Source organism: Schistocerca nitens, chromosome 9 (genome assembly GCF_023898315.1).
Source record: "Schistocerca nitens isolate TAMUIC-IGC-003100 chromosome 9, iqSchNite1.1, whole genome shotgun sequence".
Lineage (NCBI taxonomy): Eukaryota > Metazoa > Arthropoda > Insecta > Orthoptera > Acrididae > Schistocerca > Schistocerca nitens.
Genome location: NC_064622.1, coordinates 34,428,395 through 34,450,211, shown reverse-complemented (window position 1 = coordinate 34,450,211; position 21,817 = coordinate 34,428,395). Strand labels below are relative to the sequence as shown.

At 39.6% G+C, this 21,817-nt stretch overlaps 1 protein-coding gene across 1 annotated transcript in view; it reads left to right on the top strand.

The window, feature by feature from the left end:
* The window catches only part of LOC126203365 (phenoloxidase 2-like), a 76,692-nt gene that overhangs the window by 6,382 nt on the left and 48,493 nt on the right, over positions 1–21,817 (top strand). Inside the window, exon 2 of the mRNA XM_049937662.1 lies at positions 115–336. Coding sequence (XP_049793619.1) covers positions 115–336 — 222 coding nt within the window. The remainder of the gene's footprint in view (positions 1–114; positions 337–21,817) is intronic.

Here is a 21,817-nt window from a genome sequence, read left to right as displayed (position 1 = left end):
ATTCCCCTGTTAATCATATTTGCTTCATATCTCACACTCTTGAGCAATATTCTAGGATAGGTCACATGACACATGAATGTTTTTTGCTAATAATATTTGTCATTTTTTTTCCAGGCCCAGACTTTCTCTTCATCAAAGTCAGAATCCAGTTCATTCTCATGGAGTGGCCTGAACATACCACACAATTTCTTGAATTTAACAGGGCCAAAATCAAACCCTATTTCATTCAGTAACCCTAAAAATCTGTATCTCATGTTTGATCGTCCAACAGAACCACTTTTTGTGCCTAAAGGAAAAGACAGCAAAATTGTATTCAAGCTGCCAACTGACTATCTGGTGAGTTTAGTTTAATGCAGTAGTTTGATCTGTTGACAACTGTCTTTCGGGCAAATGAACATCCAACCATTTACTAAATATTCAAGAAGTATTTATTTCTATATTTTCTAAAAAAAATATCAATAAATTTATCATTTACTTGAATTATAACACTTCCTAATAACAACAATCCATAATCACAATTGTTATCACTGTAGTGTATGTTGAAAACCTTGACTTGCAATTAAATTAATGCCACCTTACATTTCTACATTGAAAATTTGGGAAAATTTTGATATATTTAAATCATCTTATCATTGAATGAAAATGAGTTAACAGAGTAATCTGCATGCAACATCTCTCAGAGAATGATTTTCCATGTTAGATTTGAGTGTTAGAGCAAGTCATTATTTTAGTCCTTAACTTTATTCTGAATAACCACCATTGTACAGTTTACAAAAATGTCACATAATCTTAGCTGCTGTATAAACTTCTCCATTGGAATTTACATGACATTGTAAAATGTGTATAAAGCTTGCTATTATGATTGTATAAAAAGTATACTTTTATCTCTTTGAAACAGATGATTTCTTGAGCATTATGTTAAGGAGACAATGACGTGCTATAATAAGACCACAGTGGTAGGCATATGGACAGTGGGGAGTGGTGGAGGGGTTCCTGTATTTAGTACTATTATAGAAAGAAGGGGAGCTTTAAAATGGAACTATGGTCTTTCATTAATAGGTTATGAGAGCCCTTGCACAGAAAAATATAGTGATGTGATTCATGTTTCTAGTGCAGGCACAGAGGCTAAATGTAATGGCCAATATTCATGACAAAATAACTTTTCTGATCCAATGTTTGCATGGTAATATAATGAAACTATCTAGTGTCTGCAAAATACACATATAATTTCATCATCTATAGTTAATTAATTGTTATTTTATCCTACATAATGTAACAGTTTTTGTTTTTGTCAATTTCATATTCCAAGGAACATTTGCTCAATAAACTGAAATAGTGTGGAATGAGTTATTTGACATTCACATCACAAATTAATTTGTAAATATGGCAACATGCTAAACATCTGGTTTTCTTTAATATACAGATGTGAATTGTGGTAATTCCTACCCTCCATCTTTCACACATTACAATAACAGTTCTTCTACAGAAAACAACATGATTTCAAAGAGAGCTTGTTCAATTTGTTTTAAAATTTTGCTTTGCTGTCCATCAGACATTTTATATCATTCAGTAAGTTACGAAAAATTTAGCTGCAGCTTTGTGCCATCTTCTTGTGCTAAATAGTATGTTAATGTGGAGTAGTGAATGCCATTTTTTTCATATTGTAATTATGTGCATCATTCTTCCTTTTGAACTGCAGTGGATTATTTACAATGAACTTCATCAAGGAATAAATATATTGTGAAGCGGTAGTCAGAATGCCCAACTCCTTAAACAGGTGTATAGAAGATGATCATGGATGAGCACCAATTATTATTCTTACAGGATGTTTTTGAGCAATGAAGACTTTCTTTCTTAAAGACAAGTTACATCAGAACATTATTCTATATGACATTGTTGCATGAAAATATGCAGAATACGTCAGCTTACTGTTTCGTCTCTCCCCAAAACAGCTTACTGATGTCTCTGCTATTATTTTTCTTGTAAAGGTGTTTAACAATGGCATCTTTCAGAGTCTCTGGAAAAATATGCCTCAAGCTAATGATGCATTACATATTTCAAATAAGACTGGGCTTACTAAATGGGAACAAATATTCACAATAAAATTATGAGAAGGATAGATTGCTACTCACCATTTAGGGGAGATGTTAAGTCACAGAGAGGCACTGTTATATATTTAAGCTTTCAGTCAAAAGACCTTCCAAAGTAGAAAACACACACATTCACACAAGCACAACTCACACAGACATTGCTGCTGTCTCTGCTCACTGAGGTCTGACTCAACAGTATGTGGATCTGAATTCCGGCCAGGGATAGGGACACTTCCTGTATTGGCACAGATGGAAGCAGCAAGGCCTCATTGGCCACAGACAGAGGCCACATTTGTGTGAGTAGTTTTGTGTGTGTGAGTGGGAGTGTGCATTTTCTACTTAAAATAAGGCATTTTGGCCAAAAGCTCAAATGTATAGCAGTCTTTTTTTATGCGTGCAACTTCTCCTCCATATGGTAAGTAGCAATCTATATTTTCCATAATACTATCACTATTCCAGCTTGGATTTTCCATTTTATGGAAAAAAAAATTGTACTCCATTAAAAACGCCATCAAATCCCGATATGAACTTTTATGTTTCAGAGAAGATATAATTTCCTTAATTTCAGAGGAGAAGTTGGTGATACATTCATATAACTGAATTTTATGAGGTGCTTTTTGGACATATTTCTGTGATTTTTCTTATGAATTATTTGCTCTGTAATTTATACTATGTTTAAGAAATGATTATTAAACACATTTTCTACCTGCGACTGATCATTTATAGTCCTTCCATTCAATTCAGTAGTCATGATATCCTGCTCTTTCCATGGTTGTCCTGTCTCTCATTTCACTACATTCCATAAGGCCTTAAGCCTGTGGTTGGAGTAACTGATTTTTAACATAATGTGCATATTCCTTCATTTTTTTTAAAAAAACTTATCTCCATAATTTTGAGTAAAAAGTTTCTAACTGTTATTTTACCTATCTGTCTCACTAACAGTTGAAACTTTTACTGGTTTGGTAAAGACAGTTTTACTGATGTTAATGGAACTTGTAAATCATTGACATACCCTTTGATAGCTCTGACTGTAATAAACAAGTATGAGTGAAATCAGTATTGTCCCCATGCTATGCATAGTGCTCTGATAACAGGAATTCAGTATAATGTCCGTGATACTAAATATCTTGAACATAATAGAGGGAAACATTCCATGCGGGAAAAATGTACTAAATATCTTATATGGTTATAATAGAGGGAAACATTCCACGTAGGGAAAATATATCTAAAAACAAAGATGATGTGACTTACCAAATGAAAGTGCTGGCAGGTCGACAGACACACAAACAAACACAAACATACACACAAAATTCAAGCTTTCGCAACAAACTGTTGCCTCATCAGGAAAGAGGGAAGGAGAGGGAAAGACGAAAGGATGTGGGTTTTAAGGGAGAGGGTAAGGAGTCATTCCAATCCCGGGAGCGGAAAGACTTACCTTAGGGGGAAAAAAGGACGGGTATCACTCGCACACACACACATATCTATCCACACATACACCTAAAAAATTAGGTTAGGTTAGGTTAGGTTAGGTTAGGTTAGGTACACACACACACACACACACACACACACACACACACACACACACACACACACACATATATATATATAAAAAGAAAGAAAGTGATGAGACTTACCAAACAAAAGCAACAAAAGCGCTGGCAGGTCGATAGACACACAAACAAACACAAACATACACACAAAATTCTAGCTTTCGCAACAAACGGTTGCTTCGTCAGGAAAGAGGGAAGGAGAGGGAAAGATGAAAGGAAGTGGGTTTTAAGGGAGAGGGTAAGGAGTCATTCCAATCCTGGGAGCGGAAAGACTTACCTTAGGGGGAAAAAGGACGGGTATACACTCGCACACACACACATATCCATCCGCATAGTGTATATGCGGATGGATATGTGTGTGTGTGTGCGAGTGCATACCCGTCCTTTTTTCCCCCTAAGGTAAGTCTTTCCGCTCCCGGGATTGGAATGACTCCTTACCCTCTCCCTTAAAACCCACTTCCTTTCATCTTTCCCTCTCCTTCCCTCTTTCCTGACGAAGCAACCGTTTGTTGCGAAAGCTAGAATTTTGTGTGTATGTTTGTGTTTGTTTGTGTGTCTATTGACCTGCCAGCACTTTTGTTTGGTAAGACTCATCACTTTCTTTCTTTTTAGATATATTTTTTCCACGTGGAATGTTTCCCTCTGTTATATATATATATATATATATATATATATATATATATATATATATATATCTAAAAAGAAAGATGATGAGACTTACCAAACAAAAGCGCTGGCAGGTCGATAGACACACAAACAAACACAAATATACACACAAAATTCAAGCTTTCGCAACAAACTGTTGCCTCATCAGGAAAGAGGGGAAGGAGAGGGAAAGACGAAAGGATGTGGGTTTTAAGGGAGAGGATAAGGAGTCATTCCAATCCCGGGAGCGGAAAGACTTACCTTAGGGGGAAAAAAGGACAGGTATACACTCGCACACACACCCATATCCATCCACACATACAGACACAAGCAGACATATGTCTGCTTGTGTCTGTATGTGTGGATGGATATGGGTGTGTGTGCGAGTGTATACCTGTCCTTTTTTCCCCCTAAGGTAAGTCTTTCCGCTCCCGGGATTGGAATGACTCCTTATCCTCTCCCTTAAAACCCACATCCTTTCGTCTTTCCCTCTCCTTCCCCTCTTTCCTGATGAGGCAACAGTTTGTTGCGAAAGCTTGAATTTTGTGTGTATATTTGTGTTTGTTTGTGTGTCTATCGACCTGCCAGCGCTTTTGTTTGGTAAGTCTCATCATCTTTCTTTTTAGATATATTTTTCCACGTGGAATGTTTCCCTCTGTTATATATATATATATATATATATATATATATATATATATATATATATATATATATATATATATATATATATATATATATATATATATATATATATATATATATATACCTTAGCCAGCTTCATCCTGACCCACAACTTCTTCACTTTTGAAGGCCAGACATATCAACAATTAAAGGGAACAGCCATGGGTACCAGGATGGCCCCTTCGTACGCCAACCTATTCATGGGTCGCTTAGAGGAAGCCTTCTTGGTTACCCAGGCCTGCCAACCCAAAGTTTGGTACAGATTTATTGATGACATCTTCATGATCTGGACTCACAGTGAAGAAGAACTCCAGAATTTCCTCTCCAACCTCAACTCCTTTGGTTCCATCAGATTCACCTGGTCCTACTCCAAATCCCATGCCACTTTCCTTGATGTTGACCTCCACCTGTCCAATGGCCAGCTTCACACGTCCGTCCACGTCAAACCCACCAACAAGCAACAGTACCTCCATTACGACAGCTGCCACCCATTCCACATCAAACGGTCCCCTCCCTACAGCCTAGGTCTTCGTGGCAAACGAATCTGCTCCAGTCCGGAATCCCTGAAGCATTACACCAACAACCTGACAACAGCTTTCGCATCCCGCAACTACCCTCCCGACCTGGTAGAGAAACAAATAACCACAGCCACTTCCTCATCCTCTCAAACCCAGAACCTCCCACAGAAGAACCACAAAAGTGCCCCACTTGTGACAGGATACTTTCCGGGACTGGATCAGATTCTGAATGTGGCCCTCCAGCAGGGATACGACTTCCTCAAATCCTGCCCTGAAATGAGATCCATCCTTCATGAAATCCTCCCCACTCCACCAAGAGTGTCTTTCCGCCGTCCACCTAACCTTCGTAACCTCTTAGTTCATCCCTATGAAATCCCCAAACCACCTTCCCTACCCTCTGGCTCCTACCCTTGTAACCGCCCCCGGTGTAAAACCTGTCCCATGCACCCTCCCACCACCACCTACTCCAGTCCTGTAACCCGGAAGGTGTACACGATCAAAGGCAGAGCCACGTGTGAAAGCACCCACATGATCTACCAACTGACCTGCCTACACTGTGACGCATTCTATGTGGGAATGACCAGCAACAAACTGTCCATTCGCATGAATGGACACAGGCAGACAGTGTTTGTTGGTAATGAGGATCACCCTGTGGCTAAACATGCCTTGGTGCACGGCCAGCACATCTTGGCACAGTGTTACACTGTCCGGGTTATCTGGATACTTCCCACTAACACCAACCTATCCGAACTCCGGAGATGGGAACTTGCTCTTCAATACATCCTCTCTTCCCGTTATCCACCAGGCCTCAATCTCCGCTAATTTCAAGTTGCCGCCACTCACACCTCACCCGTCATTCAACAACATCTTTGCCTCTGCACTGCTTGGGACAACAGTACATTTTCAGGCAGACAAACTTTCGAAATTACAGTAGTTACAATTTTCAACAACAGATGGCGCTGCGGTCTGGGAAACTCTATAGTACGATATTTTCCACATATCCACCATGCGTAGCAATAATATGGCGTAGTCTCTGAATGAAATTACCCAAAACCTTTGACAACGTGTCTGGCGAAATGGCTTCACATGCAGATGCGATGTACTGCTTCAGCTGTTCAATTGTTTCTGGAGTCTGGCAGTACACCTGGTCTTTCAAGTGTCCCCACAGAAAGAAGTCACAGGGGTTCATGTCTGGCGAATAGGGAGGCCAATCCACGCCGCCTCCTGTATGTTTCGGATAGCCCAAAGCAATCACACGATCATCGAAATATTCATTCAGGAAATTAAAGACGTCGGCCGTGCGATGTGGCCGGGCACCATTTTGCATAAACCACGAGGTGTTTGCAGTGTCGTCTAAGGCAGTTTGTACTGCCACAAATTCACGAAGAATGTCCAGATAGCGTGATGCAGTAATCATTTCGGATCTGAAAAATGGGCCAATGATTCCTTTGGAAGACATGGCGGCCCAGACCAGTACTTTTTGAGGATGCAGGGACGATGGGACTGCAACATGGGGCTTTTCGGTTCCCCATATGCGCCAGTTCTGTTTATTGACGAAGCTGTCCAGGTAAAAATAAGCTTCGTCAGTAAACCAAATGCTGCCCACATGCATATCGCCGTCATCAATCCTGTGCACTATATCGTTAGCGAATTTCTCTCGTGCAGCAATGGTAGCGGCACAGAGGGGTTGCCGCGTTTGAATTTTGTATGGATAGAGGTGTAAACTCTGGCGCATGAGACGATACGTGGACGTTGGCGTCATTTGGACCGCAGCTGCAACACGGCGAATGGAAACCCGAGGCCGCTGTTGGATCACCTGCTGCACTAGCTGCGCGTTGCCCTCTGTGGTTGCCGTACGCGGTCGCCCTACCTTTCCAGCACGTTCATCCGTCACGTTCCCAGTCTGTTGAAATTTTTCAAACAGATCCTTTATTGTTTCGCTTTTCGGTCCTTTGGTTACATTAAACCTCCGTTGAAAACTTTGTCTTGTTGCAACAACACTGTGTTCTAGGCGGTGGAATTCCAACACCAGAAAAATCCTCTGTTCTAAGGAATAAACCATGTTGTCTACAGCACACTTGCACGTTGTGAACAGCACACGCTTACAGCAGAAAGACGACATACAGAATGGCGCACCCACAGACTGCGTTGTCTTCTATATCTTTCACAGCACTAGCAGCGCCATCTGTTGTTGAAAATTGTAACTACTGTAATTTCGAAAGTTTGTCTGCCTGAAAATGTACTGTTGTCCCAAGCATATTGCAACAAACAGTGTATTTCTATCGCTGCTCGTTTAGTTTTTATTGCCGTTTCAAATATACCGGTCATTTTTGAAACACCCTGTATATATATATATATATATATATATATATATATATATATATATATATATATATATAAAAACAAAGATGATGTGACTTACCAAATGAAAGTGCTGGCAGGTCGAAAGACACACAAACAAACACAAACATACACACAAAATTCAAGCTTTCGCAACAAACTGTTGCCTCATCAGGAAAGAGGGAAGGAGAGGGAAAGACGAAAGGATGTGGGTTTTAAGGGAGAGGGTAAGGAGTCATTCCAATCCCGGGAGCGGAAAGACTTACCTTAGGGGGAAAAAAGGACGGGTATACACTCGCACACACATATCCATCCACACATATACAGACACAAGCAGACGTATTTTTAGATATATTTTTTAATTGCCGCCAAAACACGTTAAATATGTCTGCTTGTGTCTGTATATGTGTGGATGGATATGTGTGTGTGTGTGTGCGAGTGTATACCCGTCCTTTTTTCCCCCTAAGGTAAGTCTTTCCGCTCCCGGGATTGGAATGACTCCTTACCCTCTCCCTTAAAACCCACATCCTTTCGCCTTTCCCTCTCCTTCCCTCTTTCCTGATGAGGCAACAGTTTGTTGCGAAAGCTTGAACTTTGTGTGTATGTTTGTGTTTGTTTGTGTGTCTATCGACCTGCCAGTGCTTTCGTTTGGTAAGTCACATCATCTTTGTTTTTAGATATATTTTTCCCACGTGGAATGTTTCCCCCTATATATATATATATATATATATATATATAAAAAGAAAGATGATGAGACTTACCAAACAAAAGCGCTGGCAGGTCGATAGACACACAAACAAACACAAATATACACACAAAATTCAAGCTTTCGCAACAAACTGTTGCCTCATCAGGAAAGAGGGGAAGGAGAGGGAAAGACGAAAGGATGTGGGTTTTAAGGGAGAGGATAAGGAGTCATTCCAATCCCGGGAGCGGAAAGACTTACCTTAGGGGGAAAAAAGGACAGGTATACATTCGCACACACACCCATATCCATCCACACATACAGACACAAGCAGACATATTTAAAGACAAAGAGTTCATATACTAAATATCTTAGTATATGACATGGTCTCCACAACACCATAGGTCTACTGACTGCAGTCAGCTTGAAGTAAGTGCCTTTATGGCAGATTCAGTTAACATAAGATACTTCAAATCCTACCTACTAAACGAATCTCGAAAATTGGTTACCTTTCCCTTTATGCCTGATGCAGATGAACAAGGTAACATATTCACACATGCAAATTCATGCTTACAAAACAATGGATGCAAATAAATACATACATTATATACATATGCTGGAAAGATCTGCTGTCATAATGATTAGTGGGAAGATAACTGTTTCTTATAGTAGGTGAATATGTGGATACATATCTCAATTATGTTTCTATGTGCTGTTGTGCAAAGAGTAAGTGGACATAAGCCTGCCCAGTTGGCCGTGCAGTATAACGCACGGCTTTCCAGGTGGGAAGGAGCGCCTGGTCCCCAGCACGAATCCGCCTGGCAGATTTGTGTTGAGGTCTGGTGAACCGGCCAGTCTGTGGATGGTTTTTAGGCAGTTTACCATCTGCCTCAGTGAATGCGGGCTGGTTCCCCTTATTCCGCCTCAGTTACACTATGTCGGCGATTGCTGCGCAAACAAGTTCTCCACGTACGCGTACACCACCATTACTCTACCACGCAAACATAGGGGTTACACTCATCTGGTGTGAGACGTTCCCTGGGGGGCCCACCAGGGGCCGAACCGCACAATAACCCTGGGTTCGGTGTGGGCAGCGGATGGGTGAAGTGGACTGCGGTAGTCATTTTGAGGTTGTGGATCACTGCGAATCCGGTGGGGATGAAGTCTCTCCATCATTTCTAGGTCCCCGGTTAACATACAATACAATACATACATATAAGTGGGCATAAATGCTCTCCTAATATGTGTTAGCAGATTGGCATTGTACGCTGTACATATAGATCAAACGTAACAACAAAATGTTGACTATTGTAAATGTTGGTTACATACTACAGTGAGAATTCGTTAATGTATTGCCACAAATGAGATTGTCACATCCGTATGAATTCTGAATTCAATGTTGCTGTCAGTTAAATGTAGCCTTTGCTTATATTTCACAAGTCCTAGCTTTAATTTTATATGTTTAAGCAAAAGTTACTGTTGCTTTAATCTTGTTTTCCAATTCCTCAAAAGTATGTAATTAAATTTCATTAAAGACAGGCAGAGGTAAAAGATTGGAGAAAGATGATATTCTGTGCACATCTCTAATGTTAAGAGGATATGCTCGTGAAAATGACCAAAAATTGGAAAAAAAAATTCTTGGTCTATAGAAAAGAGCATTTCATGCTGATTTCAAACATGTATAGTTTATGGGGATTATCATTTTCCATTCATTCTAAAATTGAGGTTGAATGTAATGTTGCACAGGGGCCACACCTATCTGTCAGTTTGAAGTGCATCAGAATACGTGATACTTTATTTTGTTATTCCATTTTTTCCATTGTTAGTTATGGATTGTTAACACAGGCGTATTCTAAAAGGCACTGACTCCTGGAACCAAAGTACAGGCATGTCTAAAAGGCTATGGTTCGAATGTAAATAAAGATGTTCGCTTTTAAAGTTGATCTGAGAATATATGATTTTGGAATTTCATACGCGTGTGGTTTTGTGGTTATTGGGTGTTGTTTTGTTTCTGTGTGTGTGCGTGTGTGTGTGTGTGTCTGTGTTACAAATGCCGAGAGTAAAGAAATTTAGCACCAAACGAAATGTTTCGCGGCAAGCAATTCCAAACACAACCGAATAATACGCATCAATTGCTTCAAAAGTTGTCCGAGGAAACTGTGTCTACAGGCAGTGCTTCTAGACATAAACTTTCGCTTTCTGAATGCAATAATGACGGAAATGTTATTGTGAACCTAAATATGCTGTCAAGACTTTTGAAGGCTGCTGTGAAATGTAAGTACTACAATTGCAAAGATAATATTGACGTGTCTGAGGACATATAATTAAGGAAGGGTCTTTACGTCAGTTACTGATTGCCTGTAACTTGTGTAAGATGCACCGTGATACTATGACATCACCAGTAACTGATAGTCGACATTACAGTGTAAATATTCAGCTTGCTTATGGAATGTGATGTATTGGAAGGAGAAGGAGAGCTGCTCAGACTTTTTGTGCAGTGATGGATTTCCCTCCACCTCTACTGAGGTTTGACAGATACAATAAATTAATACATAATGCTTTATGTGGTGTAAGTGAACATTCAACGAAAAGAGCAGCAGAAGAAGCAGTAGCCTTGTCTGAGAATACAGACATTGTAGCAGCATTTGATGGGTCTTGGTAGAAGAGAGGTCATACTTCTCTGAAAAGGGTTGTAACTGCCACATTTATTGAAACTGGTACTAAATTATGAATGTCCAACAAAGCACTGTCAGGGTTGTTCAAGTAAATTCATCGGCACCCATGTTTATGTAAAGAACTCTGATGGCCCAAGTGGAAACATTGAAACGAAAGGAGTTTTAAACATTTTTAGAAGATCAGAGGTCAGTCGTGGTGTGAGGTGTGTAGGCTACTTTGGGGATGGAGACTGTAAAGGTCACACTACTGTTGTTAATGACAGACCATATGGGGACACACCGATAGAAAAGCTTGAGGCATGTACAAAAAAAAAAAAAAAAAAAAAAATGACTGGGAGTTTGGCTGAGAAAATTATGTAAAGACATCAGAGGAAAAAAACTGTCAGATGGAAAACACATACGTGGTCCAGGTCATCTTACAAAAAGTGAAACTGATTCTTTGACTCAATATTATGGACTAGCAATAAGGAGAAATGTAGGATATTTGGAGCACATGAGACGAGCTGTTTGGGCAACATGGTTTCACAGAGTGTCAACAGATGAAACCCCATAGCATGGTTTGTGTGCAAAAGGGGAAGATTCGTGATGCAAGTACTGGTTGAGCAATGCTACAGGCATACAATATACAAACAAGCATTCCTTACCACTTGCTGTAATGGAGGCAATTAGGCCTATATATAGGGATCTGGAAAATAAAAATCTGCTTAGGAAATATATGCATGGTCTCTCTCAGAATTTAAATGAAAGCTTCAACAGCTGTATGTGTTAGACAATATACAAAACTGTATTTGTTGGGCTGACAGTGCTGAAGATTGGTGTAATGGATGCAATAATAACATTCAAAGATGGAGCAATTTCAAAGATCAATGTTATGAAGAAATTGAACATCCAGACGGGAAAGAATATGGTTTCAGCTCTAACTGCTGTTGATAAGCAGCAGGTAACCGAAGAGAGACAGCTGCTACCAAGGAGTCTAGGGTAAAGAAAAGAATGAAGAGAAAGAGTATGGAGGATAAGGAAACAGAAGGACAACTGGAGTATGCAGCTGGAATGTTCTAAATGAGCATAGTCGTAAGTTAAAAAATCTGTAAATCTTTTTTTAAGCGATTTACCGAAAACTTGAATTTTCATCATTCAGGTATAATTTATAACATGATGATGATGTCGGTGATATTTGAGCTACATTTTTAAATATTTTTGTTGTAGTAAAATAAATTACTTGTCTTTTTCACACATCAGCATCAGGGAAGGAAATTAAGGAAATTGGAGGTATAAAACATTTATGTGAATGCTGTCTGTACTCTTTTTCCAAGCTGTGCAGTCAGTGGTTCCAAAGAAAATGGTACCGCAGTGAAATAGTGTTCTGTTTTTTGTACTATTATAAATATTGTTGTCAGTGCCAAAATATAATAAATGTCTCAATGATTTTTTGGGAAGTGCTTGGACTAATGACCCTAAGTGTGTGTTAGAATCTTGAGCTATCTCTCATTTATAGATCAGTTGCACTATGAGGGTGAAGATAATGCTAAAAATGCAGCCTGTTCAGGGCATGTCTCCTTATGTGCAACTCCATTATAATATATGACTGCAAAAGTTTCACTGCAAGGGAGATTTATGTGCTGCTGATGTGGCTGATATTCAGTATAACACTGTTAATTAACTTTTTAGTATACTTTAAATAAACTGCCTGTCAAATGTTTGTTTTGCAATATAAAACAATGATGATGATGATTTTGAAGTCACTGATATGTTCACTTGTCTAACATGGTACTGCCTGTCATGAAGGCAGTTTCTCTGTAAAGCCATTCTGCAGTTTTTGAAGATTGTTGTGGCTATTTCATTGATGAGAAAACATTAATCATTGAATTTGAAATAAAACTCCTTAGTTGATCTGGTATGACAGTAGCAAAATAGACTCAAAATAAAACTTTTAACTGTTTACAAGTAGGATGCAGGACGGGATATTTTTAATTAGTAAATTTTACAGAGAAAGATTTTGCACTTACAACTGTGTCTGCGTAACTGAGTTTAACGGGCAGAATGCCCAATTAATAATTCACTCACAACCAATCAGTGAGAAGCTTAGGCCCTCACATTGTTTAGTTAAACTTTTGAAAAAAATTCACAGTTCAATACTCTAACCCATTTCAGTCAATTTCTATTTGTAAGTCCTTAGTATAGTAAAATAGTAAAATTCACAGTTTCTGTCTCATCTCAACTATCATATAAAATAATTAGTTTATTAAAAACAGAGATTCCATGACTTACCAAATGGGAAAGCACTGGTAGATAGGCACAATAAAAAACACACAAACACACACACAAAATTTCGAGCTTTTGCAACCCCCGGTTGCTTCGTCAGGAAAGAGGGAAGGAGAGGGAAAGATGAAAGGATGTGGGTTTTAAGGGAGAGGGTAAGGAGTCATTCCAATCCCGGGAGCGGAAAGACTTACCTTAGGGGGAAAAAAGGACAGGTATACACTCGCACACACACACCTATCCATCCACACATATACAGACACAAGCAGTCACAGCTTCAGTTCCTTTCACCCATGAAACAACCATTTCAGCTATTTCCAACAACTTTCGTTTTATTTCCATTCCCGTTTCTTCCCACATAACCGATCACTTTTTAGCAGCTTCCCACAGGTTTAAACGTTATTATTTCTTCGTCAGACAATTGCTAGCCTCATTTTCATAATCTGCCAGCACATAACCAGTCCTTTGAATACATTTACACGCAGTTTTTTCGAAATTTTCCTGAATTTCCCCAACCTTTAACGTGTTTTTGAGGCAACACAACTACCTAACCTTTGTACCCATCATTGCTCCCCAACCTAAGTTCAGCACAGGATCAACATAGCTCATCTCAAACCAACACTTTTTCGACTTTTTTCACACCTTTATCTCTCCCTATATTCTTTTATTTTTTTATTCTTTTATTTTTTTTATTTTCCACTTTAGTCTCATGTTACCCTTTCCCCCTTCTAATACCATGTCAACCTCACACCATCCCTACAACGACCCCATTAAATTTTATTTACATTCCCTCCACAAACATGCCTTCACCCTAGCCAGATTATGCTCCCATATTTTATTTACTCAGGCTTGTCTGACATTTGGCATTACCCCCAAAGGCCTCACACTCAAAGTTCCCATCTCTGGCTGTAATCCTTCTTTCCATCAGTCCCTATACCTGTTCCAAACTGCACAATTCATAGCCCTCACTCGCCTAATCCTTCACCTATACATCAACTCAGCCAATGAACACACCCGTCAACTCCTATCCCTAATCAAAGTCCTCAGTCTTTCCTCTCCCACATCCACACCGGCTGTTCATAGCAACCTCCTACAGGCCAACCGCAAATTAGAACAGCATGCCACCCTCCACCTCAAAAAACTATCCAATCTCCTGGTTTCCCACCTCCGGAAAGGCAACTCACTCACCCTCCAAAATAATTTGGTCTTTAAATATGTCTGCTTGTGTCTGTATATGTGTGGATGGATAGGTGTGTGTGTGTGTGCGAGTGTATACCTGTCCTTTTTTCCCCCTAAGGTGAGTCTTTCCGCTCCCGGGATTGGAATGACTCCTTACCCTCTCCCTTAAAACCCACATCCTTTCATCTTTCCCTCTCCTTCCCTCTTTCCTGACGAAGCAACCGGGGGTTGCGAAAGCTCGAAAGTTTGTGTGTGTTTGTGTGTTTTTTATTGTGCCTGTCTACCAGAGCTTTCCCGTTTGGTAAGTCATGGAATCTCTGTTTTTAATATGTTTTTAATATATTTTTCCCATGTGGAATGTTTCTTTCTATTTAAAAAATAATTAGTTTGCTGCTTAAATTAATCATTATGTGATAAGGCTCTCCTAATGTGATTACTTCAGCTTATTGATTGTTTGGCATTTTTCACCCCCTTATTTTCCCATTGTTTTCTGCTGTGATACTGAAAATTCTACTATGTCATATGATTCTGGGTTTTCTTTGGGTATTCATCACATGCACTTCCTCTTCTGCATGGATCTTTGAAATAAATCTACTCCTTGAAATATTAATAGTGATGGCAGCTATTGTGCAGCAATCGCCTTTCAGAATGTTCAAAGTTCTATTTCCCTCTCCTTGGAAATTTATGGCATTCTGTGTGTGATGAAACAATCTCTGATATCTTCCAATCTTCTCCTTCATCCATCACAAATGTAACTATTTTTCTTTCCACAAATGTACATCACATACTCCCTCACAGTATTTTGTTACACACATAAAATATTCCCTACTCTGCCAAAACTTCGAGAAACACACACACACACACACACACACACACAGACAGAGAGAGAGAGAGAGAGAGACAGAAAGTCATAACATAAATATAGGAAATTGGTGGGGAAGATGTTGTTCAATGATTGAAGGGGCTAAAAATATGCCCATCACAGTAAGTTCAAAGTAAATTGACCCATTATTACTGCAGCATAATAAACAAGTGCAAGAAAAAATGTTGAACAGAGAATAGTAGTCATCCGCCTTATGCAACTGCCATAGACTAAATACATAAAAATAGCTTTTAGTAAATTTTATTTATTTCACTCATAGTTTCAGCACTTGATATGTGTGAGACTAGCCTGTAATGAATAATTATATAAATATGTTTGGAGGACTTAATTCAGATACATGGACAATTCTAATACAAATTTAAAGTCTAGTTCAAAACAGGTCTATATACTCTCATCATGTTTTGGTTTTGTCAACCAGTTTCCATAAGCAGTTCTTCTAGATGCTGTTAATTAGATTTATATAGTTTAACACAGCATCTATTAGTGTTTCTAATAGAGCCACTGATAATATTCACTGCATTTCTACCACCTAGACATACATATGAGCAATTATTTTTAATCAAGTATAATTTGAGATCTGATTGTAGAAACCAATTCTGCAAACTGACAGCTAGCTCTCATTCAGGAGCATCAAGTCTCAAAACTCCATCTGGGCATACTGAGTTAGGTTTTTTTAGTTTCTCTGCCTCCTGTGGTCCAAATTGACCAAATTGACCACAACAAAATTGACGAGTTTTGTATGTGTGTTAGGCTTACACACACACAAAATAATGTAGACAGAATTCAAGTGCACAGAATTACATTTTATATCTAATGACAAAAATACATGTCCGTAAATGAACATAAATATCTTGACACTGAAAATAATTTCAGAGGCACCCCTTGTACCAGAAATACCCAGCAACTGCCCTCAATGCCCTTTCCCCTCTCTGACATAGTATGGAACACCTGGAATGTAAGGAAATTAAAAATTGTATTTGCGAACTGACTTCTTGTGTGGACTGCTGGCCATGGCTTTGGTGCAGCTGCTGGATGTGGCAGTGATGGAGCCTGCTGATTGGTGGGTGGGATGGTAACAGCAGGTGTACGGGGGCCTATGAGATTGATGAAGATCTTGCTGGAGAGTCTTGAAACTGCCCAATGTCAGAATGTACATGCCATCTTCCTTAGCATTGCTGGTATTGAACACATGAACATGACCTCATCAGAAGTGTCTTTTTTAATCAATGACCGCCAAAATGGTTGTTCATTAACTTGATGGCTGTGTTTGCTCCTGGTTCTGACTAACTGCGAACACTGTTGAAAGCAATTCAGAAGAATTTTAGCGAAGCACAGGATGTTGGCTTCTGGTGAGACACATCACATCATAATGTTCACTTGTTTCCTGCAGTCCTGTGGGAGGGTTGGCCAGTAAATGAGCTGTTGTGGATCTGAAATCTGAGTGGTGGCGAGTTCTTTGATGTCCACAATATGTAACAAATTACAGATGTTTGAAAAGTTGCTTTCAGCAGTGTTCATAGTTTGTTGCACTCAGGAGCAAACATGATCATCAAATGGGCCAATCTTAGCCTTTGTTGTTTCTCATTTGAGTCAGCATTTCCTTTCCATTGGAGTCAGCATCCTGAAATGTCTAGTGTAAGAAGGTGAATGTAAGTTAGACATATCCATTATGGTTTCTAAGCAGAACATTTGCTAGTAAAATGTGTTATACTGTGAAAGTATATTGTTCAATGACAGAAAGATTCTTTTATTAATTTGTTTTACAAGTTGGACAACCTCTACTGTGCATTATCTCAATAACCATTGACTGTACGAGAGGGTACCCCAAAGAAACCAAACTTATTTATTCCCATTGAAGCACAAACATTCAATTCCCTTTAAAGTACTCTCCACTTGCAGTAACACAACTGTCTGATCTTTTATTCCATTTTTCAAAACATTGCTTATACTCATCTTTTATGATGCTTGAGAACACCTCTGTTATTTATTACTGTACCCCACTTTTCCTGTTAGGAAACAAAGTCACATGGGACAAGGTTAGGTGACTATTTTGGGGGGTGGGGGTTAGGAGCATGTGTCATACCATTTTTTTATGATGCAAAAGCAGTCACCCAACTGCCAGAATCAGACCACTTCCGTCACACTCTGTTGCTCAGTCTTTTCAAACTTCCAAGTAAAAAGCCTGTCAACTGTCTGATCCTGTGGAATGAACCCTGAATGGGCGACTTATCTCACATTAAAAAAAAAGATCAATGTTGTCTTAATGCTTATTTTCATCTGACTAGCTTCCTTGAGATGAGGCAAGTTGGAAGTCTTCCACTGACTTGATTGTTGCTTTGATTCTGATTTGTAAGCACAGCACCAAGTTTTTCCACTTGTGAAAATTTTTAAGAAGAAGTTTGAAACATTTTGGGATCCTTTTTCAAAACACAGCATGCTTCTATGCAACCTAGGCTTTGTTCAGCAGTCAGGAGTCATGGCAGCACCCTTTTCATTTCCAAATCACAGCATTGAACTCCAAGCTACTCCTGCCAGATCCACAATTTTTTCAATGGTCCATCATTGACCTTCATTGATGACTGCATGAATATTTTCAACATTTTCATGTGTTTGGGCCATGGAAGGATGACCAGAACAAGGTTCATAATCAACTGACATTTCACTATTTTTGAAATGGGAAAACCGCTCAGACACTTGACTTTTCCCCATAGCACCATCCTTGTACACCATTTTTAACATTTTAAGAGTTTCTGTTCCACTTTTTCTGAGCAAAAAGCAGAATTTCACCACTGCACACTGTTCCTGAAAATCAGCCATTGCAAAAACAACAATAGCATAAAACAAGTTGTTGCTATTAACTCTGTTGTAACTATTACTGACCTTCTTAACTGACAGCACTTGACTTACTGACTCTGGAATGTTCAGTCTGTGTGCTCCTAGCAGCAAAGCATGATATTACAAAAGCTCTGTCCACCAAAAAATTTGTTCAGTTTCTTTTGGGTACACCCTCATATAATGCACTCTATTTAAGATAGATGCCTTATATTTCATAACCCCCCATGAACCATGGACCTTGCCGTTGGTGGGGAGGCTTGCGTGCCTCAGCGATACAGATAGCCGCACCGTAGGTACAACCACAACGGAGGGGTATCTGTTGAGAGGCCAGACAAACGTGTGGTTCCTGAAGAGGGGCAGCAGCCTTTTCAGTAGTTGCAAGGGCAACAGTCTGGATGATTGACTGATCTGGCCTTGTAACAATAACCAAAACGGCCTTGCTGTGCTGGTACTGCGAACGGCTGAAAGCAAGGGGAAACTACGGCCGTAATTTTTCCCGAGGGCATGCAGCTTTACTGTATGATTAAATGATGATGGCGTCCTCTTGGGTAAAATATTCCGGAGGTAAAATAGTCCCCCATTCGGATCTCCGGGCGGGGACTACTCAAGAGGATGTCATTATCAGGAGAAAGAAAACTGGCGTTCTACGGATCGGAGCGTGGAATGTCAGGTCCCTTAATCGGGCAGGTAGGTTAGAAAATTTGAAAAGGGAAATGGATAGGTTACAGTTAGATATAGTGGGAATTAGTGAAGTTCGGTGGCAGGAGGAACAAGACTTCTGGTCAGGTGACTACAGGGTTATAAACACAAAGTCAAATAGGGGTAATGCAGGAGTACGTTTAATAATGAATAGGAAAATAGGAACGCGGGTAAGCTACTACAAACAGCTTAGCGAACGCATTATTGTGGCAAAGATAGATACGAAGCCCACACCTACTACAGTAGTACAAGTTTATATGCCAACTAGCTCTGCAGATGACGAAGAAATTGAAGAAATGTATGATGAAATAAAAGAAATTATTCAGATAGTGAAGGGAGACGAAAATTTAATAGTCATGGGTGACTGGAATTCGAGTGTAGGGAAAGGGAGAGAAGGAAACGTAGTAGGTGAATATGGATTGGGGCTAAGAAATGAAAGAGGAAGCCGCCTGGTAGAATTTTGCACAGAGCACAACTTAATCATAGCTAATACTTGGTTTAAGAATCATGATAGAAGGTTGTATACATGGAAGAACCCTGGAGATACTAAAAGGTATCAGATAGATTATATAATGGTAAGACAGAGATTTAGGAACCAGGTTTTAAATTGTAAGACATTTCCAGGGGCAGATGTGGACTCTGACCACAATCTATTGGTTATGACCTGTAGATTAAAACTGAAGAAACTGCAAAAAGGTGGGAATTTAATGAGATGGGACCTGGATAAACTGAAAGAACCAGAGGTTGTACAGAGTTTCAGGGAGAGCATAAGGGAACAATTGACGGGAATGGGGGAAAGAAATACAGTAGAAGAAGAATGGGTAGCTTTGAGGGATGAAGTAGTGAAGGCAGCAGAGGATCAAGTAGGTAAAAAGACGAGGGCTAGTAGAAATCCTTGGGTAACAGAAGAAATATTGAATTTAATTGATGAAAGGAGAAGATATAAAAATGCAGTAAATGAAGCAGGCAAAAAGGAATACAAACGTCTCAAAAATGAGATCGACAGAAAGTGCAAAATGGCTAAGCAGGGATGGCTAGAGGACAAATGTAAGGATGTAGAGGCTCATCTCACTAGGGGTAAGATAGATACTGCCTACAGGAAAATTAAAGAGACCTTTGGAGATAAGAGAACCACTTGTATGAACATCAAGAGCTCAGATGGCAACCCAGTTCTAAGCAAAGAAGGGAAAGCAGAAAGGTGGAAGGAGTATATAGAGGGTCTATACAAGGGTGATGTACTTGAGGCCAATATTATGGAAATGGAAGAGGATGTAGATGAAGATGAAATGGGAGATACGATACTGCGTGAAGAATTTGACAGAGCACTGAAAGACCTGAGTCGAAACAAGGCCCCCGGAGTAGACAACATTCCATTGGAACTACTGACGGCTTTGGGAGAGCCAGCCCTGACGAAACTCTACCATCTGGTAAGCAAGATGTATGAAACAGGCGAAATACCCACAGACTTCAAGAAGAATATAATAATTCCAATTCCAAAGAAAGCAGGTGTTGACAGATGTGAGAATTACCGGACAATCAGTTTAATAAGCCACAGCTGCAAAATACTAACACGAATTCTTTACAGACGAATGGAAAAACTAGTAGAAGCCGACCTCGGGGAAGATCAGTTTGGATTCCGTAGAAATATTGGAACACGTGAGGCAATACTGACCTTACGACTTATCTTAGAAGAAAGATTAAGGAAAGGCAAACCTACGTTTCTAGCATTTGTAGACTTAGAGAAAGCTTTTGACAATGTTGACTGGAATACTCTCTTTCAAATTCTAAAGGTGGCAGGGGTAAAATACAGGGAGCGAAAGGCTATTTACAATTTGTACAGAAACCAGATGGCAGTTATAAGAGTCGAGGGGCATGAAAGGGAAGCAGTGGTTGGGAAGGGAGTAAGACAGGGTTGTAGCCTCTCCCCGATGTTTTCAATCTGTATATTGAGCAAGCAGTAAAGGAAACAAAAGAAAAATTCGGAGTAGGTATTAAAATCCATGGAGAAGAAATAAAAACTTTGAGGTTCGCCGATGACATTGTAATTCTGTCAGAGACAGCAAAGGACTTGGAAGAGCAGTTGAACGGAATGGACAGTGTCTTGAAAGGAGGGTATAAGATGAACATCAACAAAAGCAAAACGAGGATAATGGAATGTAGTCGAATTAAGTCGGGTGATGTTGAAGGTATTAGATTAGGAAATGAGACACTTAAAGTAGTAAAGGAGTTTTGCTATTTGGGGAGCAAAATAACTGATGATGGTCGAAGTAGAGAGGATATAAAATGTAGACTGGCAATGGCAAGGAAAGCGTTTCTGAAGAAGAGAAATTTGTTAACATCGAGTATAGATTTAAGTGTCAGGAAGTCGTTTCTGAAAGTATTTGTATGGAGTGTAGCCATGTATGGAAGTGAAACATGGACGATAAATAGTTTGGACAAGAAGAGAATAGAAGCTTTCGAAATGTGGTGCTACAGAAGAATGCTGAAGATTAGATGGGTAGATCACATAACTAATGAGGAGGTACTGAATAGGATTGGCGAGAAGAGGAGTTTGTGGCACAACTTGACCAGAAGAAGGGATCGGTTGGTAGGACATGTTCTGAGGCATCAAGGGATCACCAATTTAGTATTGGAGGGCAGCGTGGAGGGTAAAAATCGTAGAGGGAGACCAAGAGATGCATACACTAAGCAGATTCAGAAGGATGTAGGTTGCAGTAGGTACTGGGAGATGAAGAAGCTTGCACAGGATAGAGTAGCATGGAGAGCTGCATCAAACCA